The sequence below is a fragment of the Dendrobates tinctorius genome, unplaced genomic scaffold (assembly GCF_039654945.1).
Source record: "Dendrobates tinctorius isolate UK_male_01 unplaced genomic scaffold, ASM3965494v1 ptg000440l, whole genome shotgun sequence".
In the NCBI taxonomy this organism is placed as follows: domain Eukaryota; kingdom Metazoa; phylum Chordata; class Amphibia; order Anura; family Dendrobatidae; genus Dendrobates; species Dendrobates tinctorius.
The window spans coordinates 1,064,181-1,089,424 of NW_027362103.1; the positions used below are offsets into that span (position 1 = coordinate 1,064,181).

The window sequence follows — 25,244 nt, forward strand, 5'->3', positions numbered from 1 at the left end:
TCGCGTTTTATTCCACTTTTTGTTCAGTGGTATCACGAAAAAACATTATTTTCTGCCTTTTTTCATGGTGTTCAATAAAGGGGTTAACTAGGGGGACAGTTTTATAGGTCGGGTCGTTGCGGATGCAGCGATACCAAATACGAGTACTTTTTTTTTTCATACAAAAATTCATTTATGGGTACATTATCTTGATTTTTTAAAAATATTTTTACAATTATTTTAAAACATTCTTTTTTCACTTAGTCCCACTATGGGCTGATCATTTTTTGCAGGCTGATCGCTTGTATAGTATGTAGTATGGGAATGCAGCAGCATCCCCATGCTGCAGAAACTGTCAGCGCTGCACTGACAAAGAAACTTGTTGATCATGCTTTGAGCATGATAAAGCAACTTTCCTAGCTCTGGTAACCCGGATGTCTTCATGACGACATCGGGTCACCATGGCAATGATCGTGACCCAGTGCTACACTGCGGGGTCTCCAATCCAAGGGCAGAGGGGCGGTCATCCCTCTGCCGGCTCCCGGAATTCTACAATCGCATTCGATCACAGCATTTAGGTAGTTAAAGTGTCGGGAGCAGTGCATGACCGCTCCTGGCACTTAGTGCCGGGTGTCAGCTGTCAGAATCAGCGGAGACCTGGTAGAGATCACACACAGCCCATGGTTGCCGGGACAAAATAATCCATCTCTGGTCAATAAGGCCCAGGGCACATGGACGGAATATTACGCTCAATGTCAGAAAGGGGTTAAAGCATGCTAACGTGTCTCACAACAGATGTTGGTGATGTCCGAAGTGTGGCCATGCGGAGATCAGAGAGTGCTACAGCCTGTACATCAGACTGCTTGTATTACCCTCCCTCACTCGCATTGATGTGCATGGCTGCAGGCTGTAAACTGGATTTCTGCCTACTGTTAAACACCTGCCCTGGGCATCCCGGGCTCCACACCCTTCCCCTGGTCGGCTGCCCTCTGCTGTGCTCCACGTTTGGTTTTGTACGTTGCCCAGCATGGATCAATGACAATCTCCTTACACCTATTTAAGGCCCCATTAGACACTCCGGGATTGAGACTCTAGTCCTATGTTTGGTGTGGTGCCAGATGTGCTTTTTGCATTGGTGCCTGCATTCATTCCTGCTGGGTTCCATATCATCCATCGTCCTTCTCCTGAAAAAGAATTTGACCTAACTTTAGTGAACACAATACTAAGTAGTAAAATAAAAGTGATATTCTCGCACATTCACATCTTTTCCCACGATTGCTAGTTCCAATCAGCGATGTCCACTAATGTCATGTATATGGCCGCCCTCACCCGTGAATGCCTGACCTTTCACCAGGAGCCCCAGCCTTTCCTGCTCTGTCCACATTCAGCAGTAATTGCCTAACCTCACCTTTGGTCTATGCCCTACAATCATTAACAAGTTGTGACATATCTGCTCCAAATGTAGAAGAAAAACCCTAAGGCACGTCAGTGATCCAAGGTATGATATGTACTTTATTAGATGGTGATCGCTAACGCACGTTTGGTATAAACAACCAACGTTTCATTGTAATAATAATATTAATAATAATAATGAATAACCACATTGGGAAATTATAGGAAAAACCAGGAAAAGAATAAATGAGCAGACGGTCAATCAGGTACCAGGCATCGCAGCCATGAGAAATCAGGTAATAGAAGCAAAGTAGCAGCACAAGTTACCTTATTCAGGAGAAACAAGAAGGGTGAAAACGTGTAAGGAGTAAGAAGATCCACCAGAGGGCACCTGCACCCCATCTCCAGCACAGGCCGCAAGCCACGGTCTTTCCTGCCGGCTGTGACTGCACAGAGGTAGGCAGGCAGCGGCGAGACCCGGCGCGTGTAGTCAGGCGGCGGGTCCCAGTGGGGGTTCAGCGGCAGGTCATGGCGGAGGGTGCAGCGACGGCGGGGGGTTCCGGTGTGGGTGTCCCGCTGGTGGTACTTCGCAAGGGCCTGGTACCACCAGCGGGTGCCATATTGGAATACCGATCATTTAGTTATTCCATTATGGTGGTCGGCGTACTTCCGGTGCGGCGCGGTGGATTGTGGGATTCGAAGACGTCCGGACGGAAGTGGATGACGGACAATTCTAGGTAAGTATATAATAGAATGACCTTTTCCAGTGTATTGGTTGTTTGATACAACATTTCTGAGGGATGATGACCCTCTCCTCTCAAGTATATGTCTACTTTCCATTAAATGTCCAGCCATTAGGATGTTATCATCTTCTTTATGTTGCTATACAGTATCGTATTTTGCTTGCTTCATGTTTGGTCACGTTTTCTTTATGCTTTATTTAGATAACCGTGAACAAGGCCCTTGACCGCCGAAATGTTGGTTGTTTTGTCTATACAAGCGTGTGTTAGAGATCACCAGCTAATAAAGTACATATCATATCCTTGGAATCACTTACGTGCCTTAAGGTTTTTCTTTCACTATTGTGTCTATTATTCCGGAAAGCACCTTTTTGGCCAGAGATCCCCCTCGCCGTTACTATATCTCCTCCAATGTCATTACCCAAGCACAATCCATGCCTAATCATGGCGTCGGTGAATCTTATGTCTTCCTTCAGTGATTTCCTGTTGTAGACCTCTTACCCATAGTTGAGGGAGCCATTTCCATGTCTATGGGATGTTTGCGGAGCTTATATCTCCCAATAATCAAGGAGCTCTCTCTGAATTTGATCATGAACTCAGGAGCAGAATATAAAAAAACAGTAAAAAAGGGCAAAATCCAAGTGATGAGTGATAGGTGGATGATAATGACTGGTGAGACAGTCTCATGGAAACTTCCCCTAGTAACTAAACTGGACTGCTGCTTCTTGTCCTCTGTCTCCTCCATCTTCACTGCTGGACTGCTGCTTCTTGTGCTCTGTCTCCTCCATCTTCACTGCTGGACTGCTGCTTCTTGTGCTCTGTCTCCTCCATCTTCACTGCTGGACTGCTGCTTCTTGTGCTCTGTCTCCTCCATCGTCACTGCTGGACTGCTGCTTCTTGTGCTCTGTCTCCTCCATCTTCACTGCTGGACTGCTGCTTCTTGTGCTCTGTCTCCTCCATCTTCACTGCTGGACTGCTGCTTCTTGTGCTCTGTCTCCTCCATCTTCACTGCTGGACTGCTGCTTCTTGTCCTCTGTCTCCTCCATCTTCACTGCTGGACTGCTGCTTCTTGTGCTCTGTCTCCTCCATCTTCACTGCTGGACTGCTGCTTCTTGTGCTCTGTCTCCTCCATCTTCACTGCTGGACTGCTGCTTCTTGTGCTCTGTCTCCTCCATCTTCACTGCTGGGATGCTGTTTCTTGTGCTCTGTCTCCTCCATCTTCAGTGCTGGACTGCTGCTTCTTGTGCTCTGTCTCCTCCATCTTCACTGCTGGACTGCTGCTTCTTGTGCTCTGTCTCCTCCATCTTCAGTGCTGGACTGCTGCTTCTTGTGCTCTGTCTCCTCCATCTTCACTGCTGGACTGCTGCTTCTTGTGCTCTGTCTCTTCCATCTTCACTGCTGGACTGCTGTTTCTTGTGCTCTGTCTCCTCCATCTTCACTGCTGGACTGCTGCTTCTTGTGCTCTGTCTCCTCCATCTTCACTGCAGGACTGCTGCTTCTTGTGCTCTGTCTCCTCCATCTTCACTGCTGGACTGCTGCTTCTTGTGCTCTGTCTCCTCCATCTTCAGTGCTGGACTGCTGCTTCTTGTGCTCTGTCTCCTCCATCTTCACTGCTGGACTGCTGCTTCTTGTGCTCTGTCTCCTCCATCTTCAGTGCTGGACTGCTGCTTCTTGTGCTCTGTCTCCTCCATCTTCACTGCTGGACTGCTGCTTCTTGTGCTCTGTCTCTTCCATCTTCACTGCTGGACTGCTGCTTCTTGTGCTCTGTCTCCTCCATCTTCACTGCTGGACTGCTGCTTCTTGTGCTCTGTCTCCTCCATCTTCACTGCTGGACTGCTGCTTCTTGTGCTCTGTCTCCTCCATCTTCACTGCCGGGATGCTGCTTCTTGTGCTCTGTCTCCTCCATCTTCACTGCTGGGATGCTGCTTCTTGTGCTCTGTCTCCTCCATCTTTACTGCTGGACTGCTGCTTCTTGTGCTCTGTCTCCTCCATCTTCACTGCTGGACTGCTGCTTCTTGTGCTCTGTCTCCTCCATCTTCACTGCTGGACTGCTGCTTCTTGTGCTCTGTCTCCTCCATCTTCACTGCTGGACTGCTGCTTCTTGTGCTCTGTCTCCTCCGTCTTCACTGCTGGGATGCTGCTTCTTGTCCTCTGTCTCTTCCATCTCCACTGCTGGACAGCTGCTTCTTGTGCTCTGTCTCCTCCATCTTCACTGCTGGACTGCTGCTTCTTGTGCTCTGTCTCTTCCATCTTCAGTGCTGGGATGCTGCTTCTTGTCCTCTGTCTCTTCCATCTTCACTGCTGGACAGCTGCTTCTTGTCCTCTGTCTCTTCCATCTTCACTGCTGGACAGCTGCTTCTTGTGCTCTGTCTCCTCCATCTTCACTGCTGGGATGCTGCTTCTTGTGCTCTGTCTCATACATCTTCAGTGCTGGGATGCTGCTTCTTGTGCTCTGTCTCTTCCATCTTCAATGCTGGACTGCTGCTTCTTGTGCTCTGTCTCCTCCATCTTCACTGCTGGACTGCTGCTTCTTGTGCTCTGTCTCCTCCATCTTCACTGCTGGACTGCTGCTTCTTGTGCTCTGTCTCCTCCGTCTTCACTGCTGGACTGCTGCTTCTTGTGCTCTGTCTCCTCCATCTTCACTGCTGGGATGCTGCTTCTTGTCCTCTGTCTCTTCCATCTTCACTGCTGGACAGCTGCTTCTTGTGCTCTGTCTCCTCCATCTTCACTGCTGGACTGCTGCTTCTTGTGCTCTATCTCTTCCATCTTCAGTGCTGGGATGCTGCTTCTTGTCCTCTGTCTCTTCCATCTTCACTGCTGGACAGCTGCTTCTTGTCCTCTGTCTCTTCCATCTTCACTGCTGGACAGCTGCTTCTTGTGCTCTGTCTCCTCCATCTTCACTGCTGGGATGCTGCTTCTTGTGCTCTGTCTCTTCCATCTTCAGTGCTGGGATGCTGCTTCTTGTCCTCTGTCTCTTCCATCTTCACTGCTGGACAGCTGCTTCTTGTCCTCTGTCTCTTCCATCTTCACTGCTGGACAGCTGCTTCTTGTGCTCTGTCTCCTCCATCTTCACTGCTGGGATGCTGCTTCTTGTGCTCTGTCTCATACATCTTCAGTGCTGGGATGCTGCTTCTTGTGCTCTGTCTCTTCCATCTTCAATGCTGGACTGCTGCTTCTTGTGCTCTGTCTCTTCCATCTTCACTGCTGGACTGCTGCTTCTTGTGCTCTGTCTCCTACATCTTCACTGCTGGACTGCTGCTTCTTGTCCTCTGTCTCTTCCATCTTCACTGCTGGACTGCTGCTTCTTGTGCTCTGTCTCCTCCATCTTCAGTGCTGGACTGCTGCTTCTTGTGCTCTGTGTCCTCCATCTTCACTGCTGGGATGCTGCTTCTTGTGCTCTGTCTCCTCCATCTTCACTGCTGGACTGCTGCTTCTTGTGCTCTGTCTCCTCCATCTTCACTGCTGGGATGCTGCTTCTTGTGCTCTGTCTCCTCCATCTTCACTGCAGGACTGCTGCTTCTTGTGCTCTGTCTCCTCCATCTTCACTGCTGGACTGCTGCTTCTTGTGCTCTGTCTCCTCCATCTTCAGTGCTGGACTGCTGCTTCTTGTGCTCTGTCTCCTCCATCTTCACTGCTGGACTGCTGCTTCTTGTGCTCTGTCTCCTCCATCTTCAGTGCTGGACTGCTGCTTCTTGTGCTCTGTCTCCTCCATCTTCACTGCTGGACTGCTGCTTCTTGTGCTCTGTCTCTTCCATCTTCACTGCTGGACTGCTGCTTCTTGTGCTCTGTCTCCTCCATCTTCACTGCTGGACTGCTGCTTCTTGTGCTCTGTCTCCTCCATCTTCACTGCTGGACTGCTGCTTCTTGTGCTCTGTCTCCTCCATCTTCACTGCTGGACTGCTGCTTCTTGTGCTCTGTCTCCTCCATCTTCACTGCCGGGATGCTGCTTCTTGTGCTCTGTCTCCTCCATCTTCACTGCTGGGATGCTGCTTCTTGTGCTCTGTCTCCTCCATCTTTACTGCTGGACTGCTGCTTCTTGTGCTCTGTCTCCTCCATCTTCACTGCTGGGATGCTGCTTCTTGTGCTCTGTCTCCTCCATCTTTACTGCTGGACAGCTGCTTCTTGTGCTCTGTCTCTTCCATCTTCACTGCTGGACTGCTGCTTCTTGTGCTCTGTGTCCTCCATCTTCACTGCTGGGATGCTGCTTCTTGTGCTCTGTCTCCTCCATCTTCACTGCTGGACTGCTGCTTCTTGTGCTCTGTCTCCTCCATCTTCACTGCTGGGATGCTGCTTCTTGTGCTCTGTCTCCTCCATCTTCACTGCAGGACTGCTGCTTCTTGTGCTCTGTCTCCTCCATCTTCACTGCTGGACTGCTGCTTCTTGTGCTCTGTCTCCTCCATCTTCAGTGCTGGACTGCTGCTTCTTGTGCTCTGTCTCCTCCATCTTCACTGCTGGACTGCTGCTTCTTGTGCTCTGTCTCCTCCATCTTCAGTGCTGGACTGCTGCTTCTTGTGCTCTGTCTCCTCCATCTTCACTGCTGGACTGCTGCTTCTTGTGCTCTGTCTCTTCCATCTTCACTGCTGGACTGCTGCTTCTTGTGCTCTGTCTCCTCCATCTTCACTGCTGGACTGCTGCTTCTTGTGCTCTGTCTCCTCCATCTTCACTGCTGGACTGCTGCTTCTTGTGCTCTGTCTCCTCCATCTTCACTGCCGGGATGCTGCTTCTTGTGCTCTGTCTCCTCCATCTTCACTGCTGGGATGCTGCTTCTTGTGCTCTGTCTCCTCCATCTTTACTGCTGGACTGCTGCTTCTTGTGCTCTGTCTCCTCCATCTTCACTGCTGGACTGCTGCTTCTTGTGCTCTGTCGCCTCCATCTTCAGTGCTGGACTGCTGCTTCTTGTGCTCTGTCTCCTCCATCTTCACTGCTGGACTGCTGCTTCTTGTGCTCTGTCTCTTCCATCTTCACTGCTGGACTGCTGCTTCTTGTGCTCTGTCTCCTCCATCTTCACTGCTGGACTGCTGCTTCTTGTGCTCTGTCTCCTCCGTCTTCACTGCTGGACTGCTGCTTCTTGTGCTCTGTCTCCTCCATCTTCACTGCTGGGATGCTGCTTCTTGTCCTCTGTCTCTTCCATCTTCACTGCTGGACAGCTGCTTCTTGTGCTCTGTCTCCTCCATCTTCACTGCTGGACTGCTGCTTCTTGTGCTCTGTCTCTTCCATCTTCAGTGCTGGGATGCTGCTTCTTGTCCTCTGTCTCTTCCATCTTCACTGCTGGACAGCTGCTTCTTGTCCTCTGTCTCTTCCATCTTCACTGCTGGACAGCTGCTTCTTGTGCTCTGTCTCCTCCATCTTCACTGCTGGGATGCTGCTTCTTGTGCTCTGTCTCATACATCTTCAGTGCTGGGATGCTGCTTCTTGTGCTCTGTCTCTTCCATCTTCAATGCTGGACTGCTGCTTCTTGTGCTCTGTCTCTTCCATCTTCACTGCTGGACTGCTGCTTCTTGTGCTCTGTCTCCTACATCTTCACTGCTGGACTGCTGCTTCTTGTCCTCTGTCTCTTCCATCTTCACTGCTGGACAGCTGCTTCTTGTGCTCTGTCTCTTCCATCTTCAGTGCTGGACTGCTGCTTCTTGTGCTCTGTCTCTTCCATCTTCAGTGCTGGACTGCTGCTTCTTGTGCTCTGTCTCTTCCATCTTCAGTGCTGGGATGCTGCTTCTTGTGCTCTGTCTCTTCCATCTTCAGTGCTGGGATGCTGCTTCTTGTGCTCTGTTTCCTACATCTTCACTGCTGGACTGCTGCTTCTTGTCCTCTGTCTCTTCCATCTTCAGTGCTGGGATGCTGCTTCTTGTGCTCTGTCTCTTCCATCTTCAGTGCTGGGATGCTGCTTCTTGTGCTCTGTCTCTTCCATCTTCAGTGCTGGGATGCTGCTTCTTGTGCTCTGTCTCCTACATCTTCACTGCTGGACTGCTGCTTCTTGTCCTCTGTCTCTTCCATCTTCACTGCTGGACAGCTGCTTCTTGTGCTCTGTCTCTTCCATCTTCAGTGCTGGACTGCTGCTTCTTGTGCTCTGTCTCCTCCATCTTCACTGCTGGACAGCTGCTTCTTGTGCTCTGTCTCTTCCATCTTCAGTGCTGGACTGCTGCTTCTTGTGCTCTGTCTCCTCCATCTTCACTGCTGGGATGCTGCTTCTTGTCCTCTGTCTCCTACATCTTCAGTGCTGGACTGCTGCTTCTTGTCCTCTGTCTCTTCCATCTTCAGTGCTGGGATGCTGCTTCTTGTGCTCTGTCTCTTCCATCTTCATTGCTGGGATGCTGCTTCTTGTGCTCTGTCTCCTACATCTTCACTGCTGGACTGCTGCTTCTTGTCCTCTGTCTCTTCCATCTTCACTGCTGGACAGCTGCTTCTTGTGCTCTGTCTCTTCCATCTTCAGTGCTGGACTGCTGCTTCTTGTGCTCTGTCTCCTCCATCTTCACTGCTGGACAGCTGCTTCTTGTGCTCTGTCTCTTCCATCTTCAGTGCTGGACTGCTGCTTCTTGTGCTCTGTCTCCTCCATCTTCACTGCTGGACTGCTGCTTCTTGTGCTCTGTCTCCTACATCTTCAGTGCTGGACTGCTGCTTCTTGTGCTCTGTCTCTTCCATCTTCACTGCTGGACTGCTGCTTCTTGTGCTCTGTCTCCTCCATCTTCACTGCTGGGATGCTGCTTCTTGTCCTCTGTCTCTTCCATCTTCACTGCTGGACAGCTGCTTCTTGTGCTCTGTCTCTTCCATCTTCAGTGCTGGACTGCTGCTTCTTGTGCTCTGTCTCCTCCATCTTCAGTGCTGGACTGCTGCTTCTTGTGCTCTGTCTCTTCCATATTCACTGCTGGACAGCTGCTTCTTGTGCTCTGTCTCTTCCATCTTCAGTGCTGGACTGCTGCTTCTTGTGCTCTGTCTCCTCCATCTTCACTGCTGGGATGCTGCTTCTTGTGCTCTGTCTCCTCCATCTTCACTGCTGGGATGCTGCTTCTTGTGCTCTGTCTCCTCCATCTTCACTGCTGGACTGCTGCTTCTTGTGCTCTGTCTCCTCCATCTTCACTGCTGGACTGCTGCTTCTTGTGCTCTGTCTCCTCCATCTTCACTGCTGGGCTGCTGCTTCTTGTGCTCTGTCTCTTCCATCCTCAATGCTGGGCTGCTGCTTCTTATGCTCTGTCTCTTCTATCTTCACTGCTGGACTGCTGTTTCTTGTGCTCTGTCTCTTCCATCTTCACTGCTGGACTGCTGCTTCTTGTGCTCTGTCTCTTCCATCTTCACTGCTGGACTGCTGCTTCTTATGCTCTGTCTCTTCCATCTTCACTGCTGGACTGCTGCTTCTTATGCTCTGTCTCTTCCATCTTCACTGCTGGACTGCTGCTTCTTGTGCTCTGTCTCTTCCATCTTCACTGCTGGACTGCTGCTTCTTGTGCTCTGTCTCCTCCATCTTCACTGCTGGACTGCTGTTTCTTGTGCTCTGTCTCTTCCATCTTCACTGCTGGACTGCTGCTTCTTGTGCTCTGTCTCCTCCATCTTCACTGCTGGGATGCTGCTTCTTGTGCTCTGTCTCTTCCATCTTCAGTGCTGGACTGCTGCTTCTTGTGCTCTGTCTCCTCCATCTTCACTGCTGGACAGCTGCTTCTTGTGCTCTGTCTCTTCCATCTTCAGTGCTGGACTGCTGCTTCTTGTGCTCTGTCTCCTCCATCTTCACTGCTGGGATGCTGCTTCTTGTCCTCTGTCTCCTACATCTTCAGTGCTGGACTGCTGCTTCTTGTCCTCTGTCTCTTCCATCTTCAGTGCTGGGATGCTGCTTCTTGTGCTCTGTCTCTTCCATCTTCATTGCTGGGATGCTGCTTCTTGTGCTCTGTCTCCTACATCTTCACTGCTGGACTGCTGCTTCTTGTCCTCTGTCTCTTCCATCTTCACTGCTGGACAGCTGCTTCTTGTGCTCTGTCTCTTCCATCTTCAGTGCTGGACTGCTGCTTCTTGTGCTCTGTCTCCTCCATCTTCACTGCTGGACAGCTGCTTCTTGTGCTCTGTCTCTTCCATCTTCAGTGCTGGACTGCTGCTTCTTGTGCTCTGTCTCCTCCATCTTCACTGCTGGACTGCTGCTTCTTGTGCTCTGTCTCCTACATCTTCAGTGCTGGACTGCTGCTTCTTGTGCTCTGTCTCTTCCATCTTCACTGCTGGACTGCTGCTTCTTGTGCTCTGTCTCCTCCATCTTCACTGCTGGGATGCTGCTTCTTATCCTCTGTCTCTTCCATCTTCACTGCTGGACAGCTGCTTCTTGTGCTCTGTCTCCTCCATCTTCAGTGCTGGACTGCTGCTTCTTGTGCTCTGTCTCTTCCATATTCACTGCTGGACAGCTGCTTCTTGTGCTCTGTCTCTTCCATATTCACTGCTGGACAGCTGCTTCTTATGCTCTGTCTCTTCCATCTTCAGTGCTGGACAGCTGCTTCTTGTGCTCTGTCTCTTCCATCTTCAGTGCTGGGATGCTGCTTCTTGTGCTCTGTCTCCTCCATCTTCACTGCTGGGATGCTGCTTCTTGTGCTCTGTCTCCTCCATCTTCACTGCTGGACTGCTGCTTCTTGTGCTCTGTCTCCTCCATCTTCACTGCTGGACTGCTGCTTCTTGTGCTCTGTCTCCTCCATCTTCACTGCTGTGCTGCTGCTTCTTGTGCTCTGTCTCTTCCATCCTCAATGCTGGGCTGCTGCTTCTTATGCTCTGTCTCTTCTATCTTCACTGCTGGACTGCTGTTTCTTGTGCTCTGTCTCTTCCATCTTCACTGCTGGACTGCTGCTTCTTGTGCTCTGTCTCTTCCATCTTCACTGCTGGACTGCTGCTTCTTATGCTCTGTCTCTTCCATCTTCACTGCTGGACTGCTGCTTCTTATGCTCTGTCTCTTCCATCTTCACTGCTGGACTGCTGCTTCTTGTGCTCTGTCTCTTCCATCTTCACTGCTGGACTGCTGCTTCTTGTGCTCTGTCTCCTCCATCTTCACTGCTGGACTGCTGCTTCTTGTGCTCTGTCTCTTCCATCTTCACTGCTGGACTGCTGCTTCTTGTGCTCTGTCTCCTCCATCTTCACTGCTGGGATGCTGCTTCTTGTGCTCTGTCTCTTCCATCTTCACTGCTGGACTGCTGCTTCTTGTGCTCTGTCTCTTCCATCTTCACTGCTGGACTGCTGCTTCTTATGCTCTGTCTCTTCCATCTTCACTGCTGGACTGCTGCTTCTTATGCTCTGTCTCCTCCGTCTTCACTGCTGGACTGCTGCTTCTTGTGCTCTGTCTCCTCCATCTTCACTGCTGGACTGCTGCTTCTTGTGCTGTGTCTCTTCCATCTTCAATGCTGGACTGCTGCTTCTTGTGCTCTGTCTCCTCCATCTTCGCTGCTGGACTGCTGCTTCTTGTGCTCTGTCTCCTCCATCTTCACTGCTGGACTGCTGCTTCTTGTGCTCTGTCTCTTCCATCTTCAATGCTGGGATGCTGCTTCTTGTGCTCTGTCTCCTCCATCTTCAATGCTGGACTGCTGCTTCTTGTGCTCTTTCTCTTCCATCTTCAATGCTGGACTGCTGCTTCTTGTGCTCTGTCTCCTCCATCTTCACTGCTGGACTGCTGCTTCTTGTGCTCTGTCTCTTCCATCTTCAATGCTGGGCTCCTGCTTCTTATGCTCTGTCTCTTCTATCTTCACTGCTGGACTGCTGCTTCTTATGCTCTGTCTCTTCTATCTTCACTGCTGGACTGCTGCTTCTTGTGCTGTGTCTCTTCCATCTTCACTGCTGGACTGCTGCTTCTTGTGCTCTGTCTCTTCTATCTTCACTGCTGGACTGCTGCTTCTTGTGCTGTGTCTCTTCCATCTTCACTGCTGGACTGCTGCTTCTTGTGCTCTGTCTCTTCCATCTTCAATGCTGGGCTCCTGCTTCTTATGCTCTGTCTCTTCTATCTTCACTGCTGGACTGCTGCTTCTTGTGCTGTGTCTCTTCCATCTTCACTGCTGGACTGCTGCTTCTTGAGCTGTGTCTCTTCCATCTTCACTGCTGGACTGCTGTTTCTTGTGCTCTGTCTCTTCCATCTTCACTGCTGGACTGCTGCTTCTTGTGCTGTGTCTCTTCCATCTTCACTGCTGGACTGCTGCTTCTTATGCTCTGTCTCTTCTATCTTCACTGCTGGACTGCTGCTTCTTGTGCTGTGTCTCTTCCATCTTCACTGCTGGACTGCTGCTTCTTGTGCTCTGTCTCTTCCATCTTCACTGCTGGACTGCTGCTTCTTGTGCTGTGTCTCTTCCATCTTCACTGCTGGACTGCTGCTTCTTGTGCTCTGTCTCTTCCATCTTCAATGCTGGGCTGCTGCTTCTTATGCTCTGTCTCTTCTATCTTCACTGCTGGACTGCTGCTTCTTGTGCTGTGTCTCTTCCATCTTCAGTGCTGGACTGCTGCTTCTTGTGCTGTGTCTCTTCCATCTTCACTGCTGGACTGCTGCTTCTTGTGCTCTGTCTCTTCCATCTTCACTGCTGGACTGCTGCTTCTTGTGCTGTGTCTCTTCCATCTTCACTGCTGGACTGCTGCTTCTTATGCTCTGTCTCTTCTATCTTCACTGCTGGACTGCTGCTTCTTGTGCTCTGTCTCTTCCATCTTCACTGCTGGACTGCTGCTTCTTATGCTCTGTCTCTTCTATCTTCACTGCTGGACTGCTGCTTCTTGTGCTGTGTCTCTTCCATCTTCACTGCTGGACTGCTGCTTCTTATGCTCTGTCTCTTCTATCTTCACTGCTGGACTGCTGCTTCTTGTGCTGTGTCTCTTCCATCTTCAATGCTGGGCTGCTGCTTCTTATGCTCTGTCTCTTCTATCTTCACTGCTGGACTGCTGCTTCTTGTGCTCTGTCTCTTCCATCTTCACTGCTGGACTGCTGCTTCTTGTGCTGTGTCTCTTCCATCTTCACTGCTGGACTGCTGCTTCTTGTGCTGTGTCTCTTCCATCTTCACTGCTGGACTGCTGCCTCTTGTGCTGTGTCTCTTCCATCTTCACTGCTGGACTGCTGCTTCTTGTGCGGTGTCTCTTCCATCTTCAATGCTGGGCTGCTGCTTCTTATGCTCTGTCTCTTCTATCTTCACTGCTGGACTGCTGCTTCTTGTGCTGTGTCTCTTCCATCTTCACTGCTGGACTGCTGCTTCTTGTGATCTGTATCCTCCATCTTTACTGCTGGACTGCTGCTTCTTATGCTCTGTCTCCTCCATCTTCACTGCTGGACTGCTGCTTCTTGTGCTGTGTCTCTTCCATCTTCACTGATGGACTGCTGCTTCTTGTGATCTGTATCCTCCATCTTTACTGCTGGACTGCTGCTTCTTGTGCTCTGTCTCCTCCATCTTCACTGCTGGACTGCTGCTTCTTGTGCTCTGTCTCCAGCCTCAATGCTGGGATGCTGCTTCTTGTGCTCTGTCTCCTCCATCTTCAATGCTGGACTGCTCCTTCTTGTGCTCTGTCTCTTCCATCCTCAATGCTGGGCTGCTGCTTTCTTGTGCTCTGTCTCTTCCATCTTCAGTGCTGGGCTGCTCCTTCTTGTGCTCTGTCTCCTCCAGCCACAATGCTGGGCTGCTCCTTCTTGTGCTCTGTCTCCTCCATCTTCACTGCTGGTCTGCTGCTTCTTGTGCTCTGTTTCTTCCATCTTCAATGCTGGGCTGCTGCTTCTTATGCTCTGTCTCTTCTATCTTCACTGCTGGACTGCTGCTTCTTGTGCTGTGTCTCTTCCATCTTCACTGCTGGACTGCTGCTTCTTGAGCTCTGTATCCTCCATCTTTACTGCTGGACTGCTGCTTCTTGTGCTCTGTCTCCAGCCTCAATGCTGGGATGCTGCTTCTTGTGCTCTGTCTCCTCCATCTTCAATGCTGGACTGCTCCTTCTTGTGCTCTGTCTCTTCCATCCTCAATGCTGGGCTGCTGCTTTCTTGTGCTCTGTCTCTTCCATCTTCACTGCTGGGCTGCTGCTTCTTGTACTCTGTCTCTTCCATCTTCACTGCTGGGCTGCTGCTTCTTGTACTCTGTCTCTTCCATCTTCAGTGCTGGGCTGCTCCTTCTTGTGCTCTGTCTCCTCCAGCCACAATGCTGGGATGCTGCTTCTTGTTCTCTGTCTCCTCCATCTTCACTGCTGGTCTGCTGCTTCTTGTGCTCTGTTTCTTCCATCTTCAATGCTGGGCTGCTGCTTCTTATGCTCTGTCTCTTCTATCTTCATTGCTGGACTGCTGCTTCTTGTGCTGTGTCTCTTCCATCTTCACTTCTGGACTGCTGCTTCTTGAGCTCTGTATCCTCCATCTTTACTGCTGGACTGCTGCTTCTTGTGCTCTGTCTCCTCCATCCTCAATGCTGGACTGCTGCTTCTTGTGCTCTGTCTCCTCCATCCTCAATGCTGGGCTGCTGCTTTCTTGTGCTCTGTCTCTTCCATCTTCACTGCTGGGCTGCTGCTTCTTGTGCTCTGTCTCTTCCATCTTCACTGCTGGGCTGCTGCTTCTTGTGCTCTGTCTCCTCCAGCCTCAATGCTGGGCTGCTGCTTCTTGTGCTCTGTCTCTTCCATCTTCAATGCTGGGCTGATCCTTCTTGTGCTCTGTCTCCTCCATCTTCACTGCTGGACTGCTGCTTCTTGTGCTCTGTCTCTTCCATCTTCACTGCTGGACTGCTGCTTCTTGTGCTCTGTCTCTTCCATCTTCACTGCTGGGCTGCTGCTTCTTGTGCTCTGTCTCCTCCAGCCTCAATGCTGGGCTGCTGCTTCTTGTGCTCTGTCTCTTCCATCTTCAATGCTGGGCTGATCCTTCTTGTGCTCTGTCTCTTCCATCTTCAACGCTGGGATGCTGCTTCTTGTGCTCTGTCTCTTCCATCTTCACTGCTGGGCTGCTGCTTCTTGTGCTCTGTCTCTTCTATCTTCAATGCAGGGCTGCTCCTTCTTGTGCTCTGTCTCCTCCATCTTCACTGCTGGACTGCTGCTTCTTGTGCTCTGTCTCTTCCATCTTCACTGCTGGACTGCTGCTTCTTGTGCTGTGTCTCTTCCATCTTCAATGCTGGGCTGCTGCTGCTTATGCTCTGTCTCTTCTATCTTCACTGCTGGACTGCTGCTTCTTGTGCTGTGTCTCTTCCATCTTCACTGCTGGACTGCTGCTTCTTGTGATCTGTATCCTCCATCTTTACTGCTGGACTGCTGCTTCTTGTGCTCTGTCTCCTCCATCTTCACTGCTGGACTGCTGCTTCTTGTCCTCTGTCTCTTCCATCTTCACTGCTGGACTGCTGCTTCTTGTGCTCTGTCTCCAGCCTCAATGCTGGGATGCTGCTTCTTGTGCTCTGTCTCCTCCATCTTCAATGCTGGACTGCTCCTTCTTGTGCTCTGTCTCTTCCATCCTCAATGCTGGGCTGCTGCTTTCTTGTGCTCTGTCTCTTCCATCTTCACTGCTGGACTGCTGCTTCTTGTTCTCTGTCTCCTCCATCTTCACTGCTGGACTGCTGCTTCTTGTGCTCTCTCTCTTCCATCTTCAATGCTGGGCTGCTGCTTCTTATGCTCTGTCTCTTCTATCTTCACTGCTGGACTGCTGCTTCTTGTGCTCTGTATTCTCCATCTTTACTGCTGGACTGCTGCTTCTTGTGCTCTGTATCCTCCATCTTTACTGCTGCTTCTTGTGCTCTGTCTCCTCCATCCTCAATGCTGTGCTGCTGCTTTCTTGTGCTCTCTCTTCCATCTTCACTGCTGGACTGCTGCTTCTTGTGCTGTGTCTCTTCCATCTTCACTGCTGGGCTGCTGCTTCCTGTGCTCTGTCTCTTCCATCTTCAATGCTGGGCTGCTCCTTCTTGTGCTCTGTCTCCTCCATCTTCACTGCTGGACTGCTGCTTCTTGTGCTCTGTCTCTTCCATCTTCAATGCTGGGATGCTCCTTCTTGTGCTCTGTCTCCTCCAGCCTCAATGCTGGGATGCTGCTTCTTCTGCTCTGTCTCCTCCATCTTCACTGCTGGACTGCTGCTTCTTGTGCTCTGTCTCTTCCATCTTCAATGCTGGGCTCCTGCTTCTTATGCTCTGTCTCTTCCATCTTCACTGCTGGACTGCTGCTTCTTGTGCTCTGTCTCTTCCATCTTCACTGCTGGACTGCTACTTCTTGTGCTGTGTCTCTTCCTTCTTCAATGCTGGGCTGCTGCTTCTTATGCTCTGTCTCTTCTATCTTCACTGCTGGACTGCTGCTTCTTGTGCTCTGTCTCTTCTATCTTCACTGCTGGACTGCTGCTTCTTGTGCTCTGTCTCCTCCATCTTCACTGCTGGACTGCTGCTTCTTGTGATCTGTCTCCTCCATCATCAATGCTGGACTGCTGCTTCTTGTGCTCTGTCTCTTCCATCTTCACTGCTGGACTGCTGCTTCTTGTGCTCTGTCTCTTCTATCTTCACTCCTGGACTGCTCCTTCTTGTGCTCTGTCTCCTCCATCTTCACTGCTGGACTGCTGCTTCTTGTGCTCTGTCTCTTCCATCTTCACTGCTGGACTGCTGCTTCTTGTGCTCTGTCTCCTCCATCTTCACTGCTGGACTGCTGCTTCTTGTGCTCTGTCTCCTCCATCTTCACTGCTGGACTGCTGCTTCTTGTCCTCTGTCTCTTCCATCTTCACTGCTGGACTGCTGCTTCTTGTGCTCTGTCTCCAGCCTCAATGCTGGGATGCTGCTTCTTGTGCTCTGTCTCCTCCATCTTCAATGCTGGACTGCTCCTTCTTGTGCTCTGTCTCTTCCATCCTCAATGCTGGGCTGCTGCTTTCTTGTGCTCTGTCTCTTCCATCTTCACTGCTGGACTGCTGCTTCTTGTTCTCTGTCTCCTCCATCTTCACTGCTGGACTGCTGCTTCTTGTGCTCTATCTCTTCCATCTTCAATGCTGGGCTGCTGCTTCTTATGCTCTGTCTCTTCTATCTTCACTGCTGGACTGCTGCTTCTTGTGCTCTGTATTCTCCATCTTTACTGCTGGACTGCTGCTTCTTGTGCTCTGTATCCTCCATCTTTACTGCTGCTTCTTGTGCTCTGTCTCCTCCATCCTCAATGCTGGGCTGCTGCTTTCTTGTGCTCTCTCTTCCATCTTCACTGCTGGACTGCTGCTTCTTGTGCTGTGTCTCTTCCATCTTCACTGCTGGGCTGCTGCTTCTTGTGCTCTGTCTCTTCCATCTTCAATGCTGGGCTGCTCCTTCTTGTGCTCTGTCTCTTCCATCTTCACTGCTGGACTGCTGCTTCTTGTGCTCTGTCTCTTCCATCTTCAATGCTGGGATGCTCCTTCTTGTGCTCTGTCTCCTCCAGCCTCAATGCTGGGATGCTGCTTCTTCTGCTCTGTCTCCTCCATCTTCACTGCTGGACTGCTGCTTCTTGTGCTCTGTCTCTTCCATCTTCAATGCTGGACTGCTACTTCTTGTGCTGTGTCTCTTCCATCTTCAATGCTGGGCTGCTGCTTCTTATGCTCTGTCTCTTCTATCTTCACTGCTGGACTGCTGCTTCTTGTGCTCTGTCTCTTCTATCTTCACTGCTGGACTGCTGCTTCTTGTGCTCTGTCTCCTCCATCTTCACTGCTGGACTGCTGCTTCTTGTGATCTGTCTCCTCCATCATCAATGCTGGACTGCTGCTTCTTGTGCTCTGTCTCTTCCATCTTCACTGCTGGACTGCTGCTTCTTGTGCTCTGTCTCTTCTATCTTCACTCCTGGACTGCTCCTTCTTGTGCTCTGTCTCCTCCATCTTCACTGCTGGACTGCTGCTTCTTGTGCTCTGTCTCTTCCATCTTCACTGCTGGACTGCTGCTTCTTGTGCTCTGTCTCTTCCATCTTCACTGCTGGACTGCTGCTTCTTGTGCTCTGTCTCCTTCATCTTCACTGCTGGATTGCTGCTTCTTGTACTCTGTCTCTTCCATCTTTAATGCTGGGCTGCTCCTTCTTGTGCTCTGTCTCCTCCAGCCTCAATGCTGGGATGCTGCTTCTTCTGCTCTGTCTCCTCCATCTTCACTGCTGGACTGCTGCTTCTTGTACTCTGTCTCTTCCATCTTCACTGCTGGACTGCTGCTTCTTGTGCTGTGTCTCTTCCATCTTCACTGCTGGACTGCTGCTTCTTATGCTCTGACTCTACTATCTTCACTGCTGGACTGCTGCTTCTTGTGCTCTGTCTCCTTCATCTTCACTGCTGGACTGCTGCTTCTTGTGCTCTGTCTCTTCCATCTTCAATGCTGGGCTCCTGCTTCTTATGCTCTGTCTCTTCTATCTTCACTGCTGGACTGCTGCTTCTTGTGCTGTGTCTCTTCCATCTTCACTGCTGGACTGCTGCTTCTTGTGCTCTGTCTCTTCCATCTTCACTGCTGGACTGCTGATTCTTGTGCTCTGTCTCTTCCATCTTCAATGCTGGGCTGCTGCTTCTTATGCTCTGTCTCTTCTATCTTCACTGCTGGACTGCTGCTTCTTGTGCTCTGTCTCTTCTATCTTCACTGCTGGACTGCTGCTTCTTGTGCTCTGTATCCTCCATCTTTACTGCTGGACTGCTGCTTCTTGTACTATGTCTCTTCCATCTTCAATGCTGGACTGCTCCTTCTTGTTCTCTGTCTCCTTCAGCCTCAATGCTGGGATGCTGCTTCTTCTGCTCTGTCTCCTCCATCTTCACTGCTGGACTGCTGGTTCTTCCATCTTCAATGCTGGGCTGCTGCTTCTTATGCTCTGTCTCTTCTATCTTCACTGCTGGACTGCTGCTTCTTGTGCTGTGTCTCTTCCATCTTCACTGCTGGACTGCTGCTTCTTGTGCTCTGTCTCTTCCATCTTCAATGCTGGACTGCTGCTTCTTGTGCTCTGTCTCCTCCATCTTCACTGCTGGACTGCTGCTTCTTGTGATCTGTCTCCTCCATCATCAATGCTGGGCTGCTGCTTCTTGTGCTCTGTCTCTTCCATCTTCAATGCTGGACTGCTGCTTCTTGTGCTCTGTCTCTTCCATCTTCAACGCTGGGCTGCTGCTTCTTATGCTCTGTCTCTTCCATCTTCACTGCTGGACTGCTGCTTCTAGTGCTCTGTCTCCTCCATCTTCACTGCTGGACTGCTGCTTCTTGTGCTCTGTCTCCTCCATCTTCACTGCTGGACTGCTGCTTCTTGTGCTCTGTCTCCTCCATCTTCACTGCTGGACTGCTGCTTCTTGTGCTCTGTCTCCTCCATCTTTACTGCTGGACTGCTGCTTCTTGTGCTATGTCACCTCCATCTTTACTGCTGGACTGCTGCTTCTTGTGCTCTGTCTCCTCCATCTTTACTGCTGGACTGCTGCTTCTTGTGCTCTGTCTCCTCCATCTTCACTGCTGGACTGCTGCTTCTTGTGCTATGTCACCTCCATCTTTACTGCTGGACTGCTGCTTCTTGTGCTCTGTCTCCTCCATCTTCACTGCTGGCCTGCTGCTTCTTGTGCTCTGTCTCCTCCATCTTCACTGCTGGCCTGCTGCTTCTTGTGCTCTGTCTCCTCCATCTTCACTGCTGGCCTGCTGCTTCTTGTGCTCTGTCTCCTCCATCTTCACTGCTGGACTGCTGCTTCTTGTGCTCTGTCTCCTCCATCTTCACTGCTGGACTGCTGCTTCTTGTGCTCTGTCTCCTCCATCTTCACTGCTGGACTGCTGCTTCTTGTGCTCTGTCTCCTCCATCCTCAATGCTGGACTGCTGCTTCTTGTGCTCTGTCTCCTCCATCTTCACTGCAGGACTGCTGCTTCTTGTGCTCTGTCTCCTCCATCCTCAATGCTGGACTGCTGCTTCTTGTGCTCTGTCTCCTCCATCTTCACTGCAGGACTGCTGCTTCTTGTGCTCTGTCTCCTCCATCTTCACTGCTGGACTGCTGCTTCTTGTGCTCTGTCTCCTCCATCTTCACTGCTGGACTGCTGCTTCTTGTGCTCTGTCTCCTCCATCTTCACTGCTGGACTGATGCTTCTTGTGCTCTGTCTCCTCCATCTTCACTGCTGGACTGCTGCTTCTTGTGCTCTGTCTCCTCCATCTTCACTGCTGGACTGCTGCTTCTTGTGCTCTGTCTCCTCCATCTTCACTGCTGGACTGCTGCTTCTTGTGCTCTTTGTCCTCCATGTTCAGTGCTGTATCGCTTCTTGTAGGGTTTCTTTTGCTAGGTTTGTATGGCTGTTGTATGTGGACTTTGTAATATTTGAAAGTTTGATAGATTGTGAATAGAGCATTTTCTTTTTAAAGTTACAGAACCCTTTGTTTTAGGGTTACAGCTGGGTATTGTGATGTTTCCTTCAGTTCGTTTTTCCTTCCTTGCCCCATATTCAGTATTGTCCTTTTTTATGACCTTTTCAGTACCTGGATGTTTTGGAAATCAGCTGGAAGCCAAAGTAAGCAAGGATGAGGTTGTGAACTGGATGTGCTCCCGAAGGTCCGACCATTACTTCACCGTCTGGCTCAATCTCAACATGTTTCTGCCTTTGGGAGTCGACTGCTGGATCGATAATATCAGGTAACGTGAACCCTGATAAGCCGTAATAACCGGCAGCTCTCGCCCCACAATGAAATCTTCCAATCTGACATCAAAAGTCACATGTGATGTACAGAGAAGTGACCTTGGATCGGGGAGGCCAGCACACTGTGCTTCACCAATAATCACGCTCCTCAGCGCTGCGGGGTATTATAGCCAGGATGGGGATGGGGATGCCCTCCTGAGCACAGTGGGGAGAAGCTCCGGAGCAGCACTCCTTATGCTTCCAGTGATTTCTGCAGGATGATGACGCCCTCCTGAGCACAGCGGGGAGACTCTCCGGAGCAGCGCTCCTTATCATGGTGCCAGTGCTTTCTGCAGGATGACGACACCCTCCTGAGCACAGCGGGGAGACTCTCCGGAGCAGTGCTCCTTGTCATGGTGCCAGTGCTTTTTGCAGGATGATGACGATGCCCTCCTGAGCACAGCGGGAAGACTCCGGAGCAGCGCTCCTTGTCATGGTGCCAGTGCTTTCTGCAGGATGATGATGTTACCCTCCTGAGCACAGTGGGGAGACTCTCCGGAGCAGTGCTCCTTGTCATGGTGCCAGTGCTTTGTGCAGGATGATGACGTTACCCTCCTGAGCACAGTGGGGAGACTCTCCGGAGCAGCGCTCCTTGTCATGGTGCCAGTGCTTTCTGCAGGATGATGACATTACCCTCCTGAGCACAGCGGGGAGACTCTCCGGAGCAGCGCTCCTTGTCATGGTGCCAGTGATTTCTGCAGGATGATGACGCTCTCCTGAGCACAGTGGGGAGACTCTCCGGAGCAGCACTCCTTGTCATGGTGCCAGTGCTTTCTGCAGGATGACGACACCCTCCTGAGCACAGCGGGGAGACTCTCCGGAGCAGTGCTCCTTGTCATGGTGCCAGTGCTTTTTGCAGGATGATGACGATGCCCTCCTGAGCACAGCGGGAAGACTCCGGAGCAGCGCTCCTTGTCATGGTGCCAGTGCTTTCTGCAGGATGATGATGACGCCCTTCTGAGCACGGTGGGGAGACTCTCCGGAGCAGCGCTCCTTGTCATGGTGCCAGTGATTTCTGCAGGATGATGACATTACCCTCCTGAGCACAGTGAGGAGACTCTCCGGAGCAGCGCTCCTTGCCATGGTGCCAGTGCTTTCTGCAGGATGACGACACCCTCCTGAGCCCAGCGGGAAAACTCTCCGGAGCAGCGCTCCTTGTCATGGTGCCAGTGATTTCCGCAGGATGATGACATTACCCTCCTGAGCCCAGCGGGAAAACTCTCCGGAGCAGCACTCCTTGTCATGGTGCCAGTGATTTCCGCAGGATGATGACATTACCCTCCTGAGCACAGCAGGGAGACTCTCCGGAGCAGCACTCCTTGTCATGGTGCCAGTGATTTCCGCAGGATGATGACATTACCCTCCTGAGCACAGTGGGGAGAATCTCCGGAGCAGCGCTCCTTGTCATGGTGCCAGTGATTTCCGCAGGATGATGACATTACCCTCCTGAGCTCAGCGGGAAAACTCTCCGGAGCAGCGCTCCTTGTCATGGTGCCAGTGATTTCCGCAGGATGATGACATTACCCTCCTGAGCACAGTGGGGAGACTCTCCGGAGCAGTGCTCCTTGTCATGGTGCCAGTGATTTCTGCAGGATGACGACACCCTCCTGAGCACAGTGGGGAGACTCTCTGGAGCAGCACTCCTTGTCATGGTGCCAGTGCTTTCTGCAGGATGACGACACCCTCCTGAGCACAGCGGGGAGACTCTCCGGAGCAGTGCTCCTTGTCATGGTGCCAGTGCTTTTTGCAGGATGATGAGGATGCCCTCCTGAGCACAGCGGGAAGACTCCGGAGCAGTGCTCCTTGTCATGGTGCCAGTGATTTCTGCAGGATGATGACATTACCCTCCTGAGCACAGTGGGGAGACTCTCCGGAGCAGTGCTCTTTGTCATGGTGCCAGTGATTTCTGCAGGATGACATTACCCTCCTGAGCACAGCGGGAAGACTCTCCAGACCAGTGCTCCTTGTCATGGTGCCAGTGCTTTCTGCAGGATGACCACACCCTCCTGAGCCCAGCGGGAAAACTCTCCGGAGCAGCGCTCCTTGTCATGGTGCCAGTGATTTCCGCAGGATGACAATACCCTCCTGAGCACAGCGGGAAGACTCTCCAGACCAGTGCTCCTTGTCATGGTGCCAGTGCTTTCTGCAGGATGACGATACCCTCCTGAGCCCAGCGGGAAAACTCTCCGGAGCAGCGCTCCTTGTCATGGTGCCAGTGATTTACGCAGGATGACATTACCCTCCTGAGCACAGTGGGGAGACTCTCCGGAGCAGTGCTCCTTGTCATGGTGCCAGTGATTTCTGCAGGATGACGACACCCTCCTGAGCACAGTGGGGAGACTCTCCGGAGCAGTGCTCCTTGTCATGGTGCCAGTGCTTTCTGCAGGATGATGTTACCCTCCTGAGCACAGCGGGGAGACTCTCTGGAGCAGTGCTCCTTGTCATGGTGCCAGTGATTTTTGCAGGATGAGGACGATGCCCTCCTGAGCACAGCGGGGAGACTCTCCGGAGCAGCGCTCCTTGTCATGCTTCCAGTGATTGACAGAAAACCAATCTTTGTGTTACGTCTTTAACAGAGTTGTGTACAACAAGACAACTAGAATGGCTTCCAATGCCCCAGGGGTCGACATTCGGGTTCCTGGATTTGGAAAGACGTTTTCTGTAGAATATCTGGATAAAAGCAAGTTAGCGGGTAAGAGGAGTCCATCAGGAATCCGGGGATGTTGGGTGGAAAGCCATCGCTGATCCTTCTTTATCTACTGTTACTCTTCACTCAGGTTATCTCCACACTCTCGTACAAAACCTGGTCAACAATGGCTACGTGAGAGATGAGACCGTGCGGGCCGCTCCCTATGACTGGAGAATTGCTCCCAGTAAGTACAGACTCTGACAAAGTCCAGGGCCATCCCGGCCTGAAACATGTCTCATGGTGACCACGAAATCTCCTCACCTTCCAGACGTCTCTGGCCAAGTGACTCTGCAGCCTCTATCATTGATGACATCACTGATATAGTGACGTGACCACGCCCCTTATACTACATCATCAGCCTCTACATAGTGTAAGAGGTGGTCAGCCCCGCCCCGGTGATGACATCACTGATATAGTTACATGTGACCACGCCCCTTATACTACATCATCAGCCTCTACATAATGTAAGAGGTGGTCAGCCCCGCCCCGGTGATGACATCACTGATATAGTGACATGTGACCACACCCCTTATACTACATCACCAGCCTGTACATAGTGTAAGAGGTGGTCAGCCCCGCCCCGGTGATGACATCACTGATATAGTGACATGTGACCACGCCCCTTATACTACATCATCAGCCTCTACATAGTGTAAGAGGTGGTCAGCCCCGCCCCGGTGATGACATCACTGATATAGTGACATGTGACCACACCCCTTATACTACATCACCAGCCTGTACATAGTGTAAGAGGTGGTCAGCCCCGCCCCGGTGATGACATCACTGATATAGTGACATGTGACCACGCCCCTTATACTACATCATCAGCCTCTACATAGTGTAAGAGGTGGTCAGCCCCGCCCCGGTGATGACATCACTGATATAGTGACATGTGACCACACCCCTTATACTACATCACCAGCCTGTACATAGTGTAAGAGGTGGTCAGCCCCGCCCCGGTGATGACATCACTGATATAGTGACATGTGACCACGCCCCTTATACTACATCACCAGCCTGTACATAGTGTAAGAGGTTGTCAGCCCCGCCCCGGTGATGACATCACTGATATAGTGACATGTGACCACACCCCTTATACTACATCACCAGCCTCTACATAGTGTAAGAGGTGGTCAGCCCCGCCCCGGTGATGACATCACTGATATAGTGACATGTGACCATGCCCCTTATACAGCATCACCAGCCTGTGAATAGTGTAAGAGGTTGTCAGCCCCGCCCCGGTGATGACATCACTGATATAGTGACATGTGACCACACCCCTTATACTACATCACCAGCCTGTACATAGTGTAAGAGGTTGTCAGCCCCGCCCCCGGTGATGACATCACTGATATTGTGACATGTGACCACGCCCCTTATACTACATTACCAGCCTGTACATAGTGTAAGAGGTGGTCAGCCCCGCCCCTGGTGATGACACTGATATTGTGACATGTGACCATGCCCCTTATACTACATCACCAGCCTGTACATAGTGTAAGAGGTTGTCAGCCCCGCCCCTGGTGATGACACTGATATAGTGACATGTGACCACACCCCTTATACTACATCACCAGCCTCTACATAGTGTAAGAGGTGGTCAGCCCCGCCCCGGTGATGACATCACTGATATAGTGACATGTGACCACACCCCTTATACTACATCACCAGCCTGTGCATAGTGTAAGAGGTTGTCAGCCCCGCCCCGGTGATGACATCACTGATATAGTGACATGTGACCACGCCCCTTATACTACATCACCAGCCTGTACATAGTGTAAGAGGTTGTCAGCCCCGCCCCTGGTGATGACATCACTGATACAGTGACATGAGACCACACCCCTTATAGTTCAGCCCCACCTCCGGTGATGACATCACTGATACAGTGACATGAGACCACACCCCTTATAGTTCAGCCCCACCCCTGATGATGAC

General features: G+C 51.2%; 1 protein-coding gene across 2 annotated transcripts in view; it reads left to right on the forward strand.

Annotated features, from left to right (window-relative positions):
- Positions 1-25,244, forward strand: part of LCAT (lecithin-cholesterol acyltransferase) — a 229,423-nt gene that overhangs the window by 199,746 nt on the left and 4,433 nt on the right. For both annotated transcript variants that reach the window (XM_073564245.1, XM_073564246.1), the window contains 3 exons: positions 20,421-20,577; positions 23,197-23,312; positions 23,398-23,493. In XM_073564245.1, the coding sequence (XP_073420346.1) occupies positions 20,421-20,577; positions 23,197-23,312; positions 23,398-23,493 (369 nt within the window). The remainder of the gene's footprint in view (positions 1-20,420; positions 20,578-23,196; positions 23,313-23,397; positions 23,494-25,244) is intronic.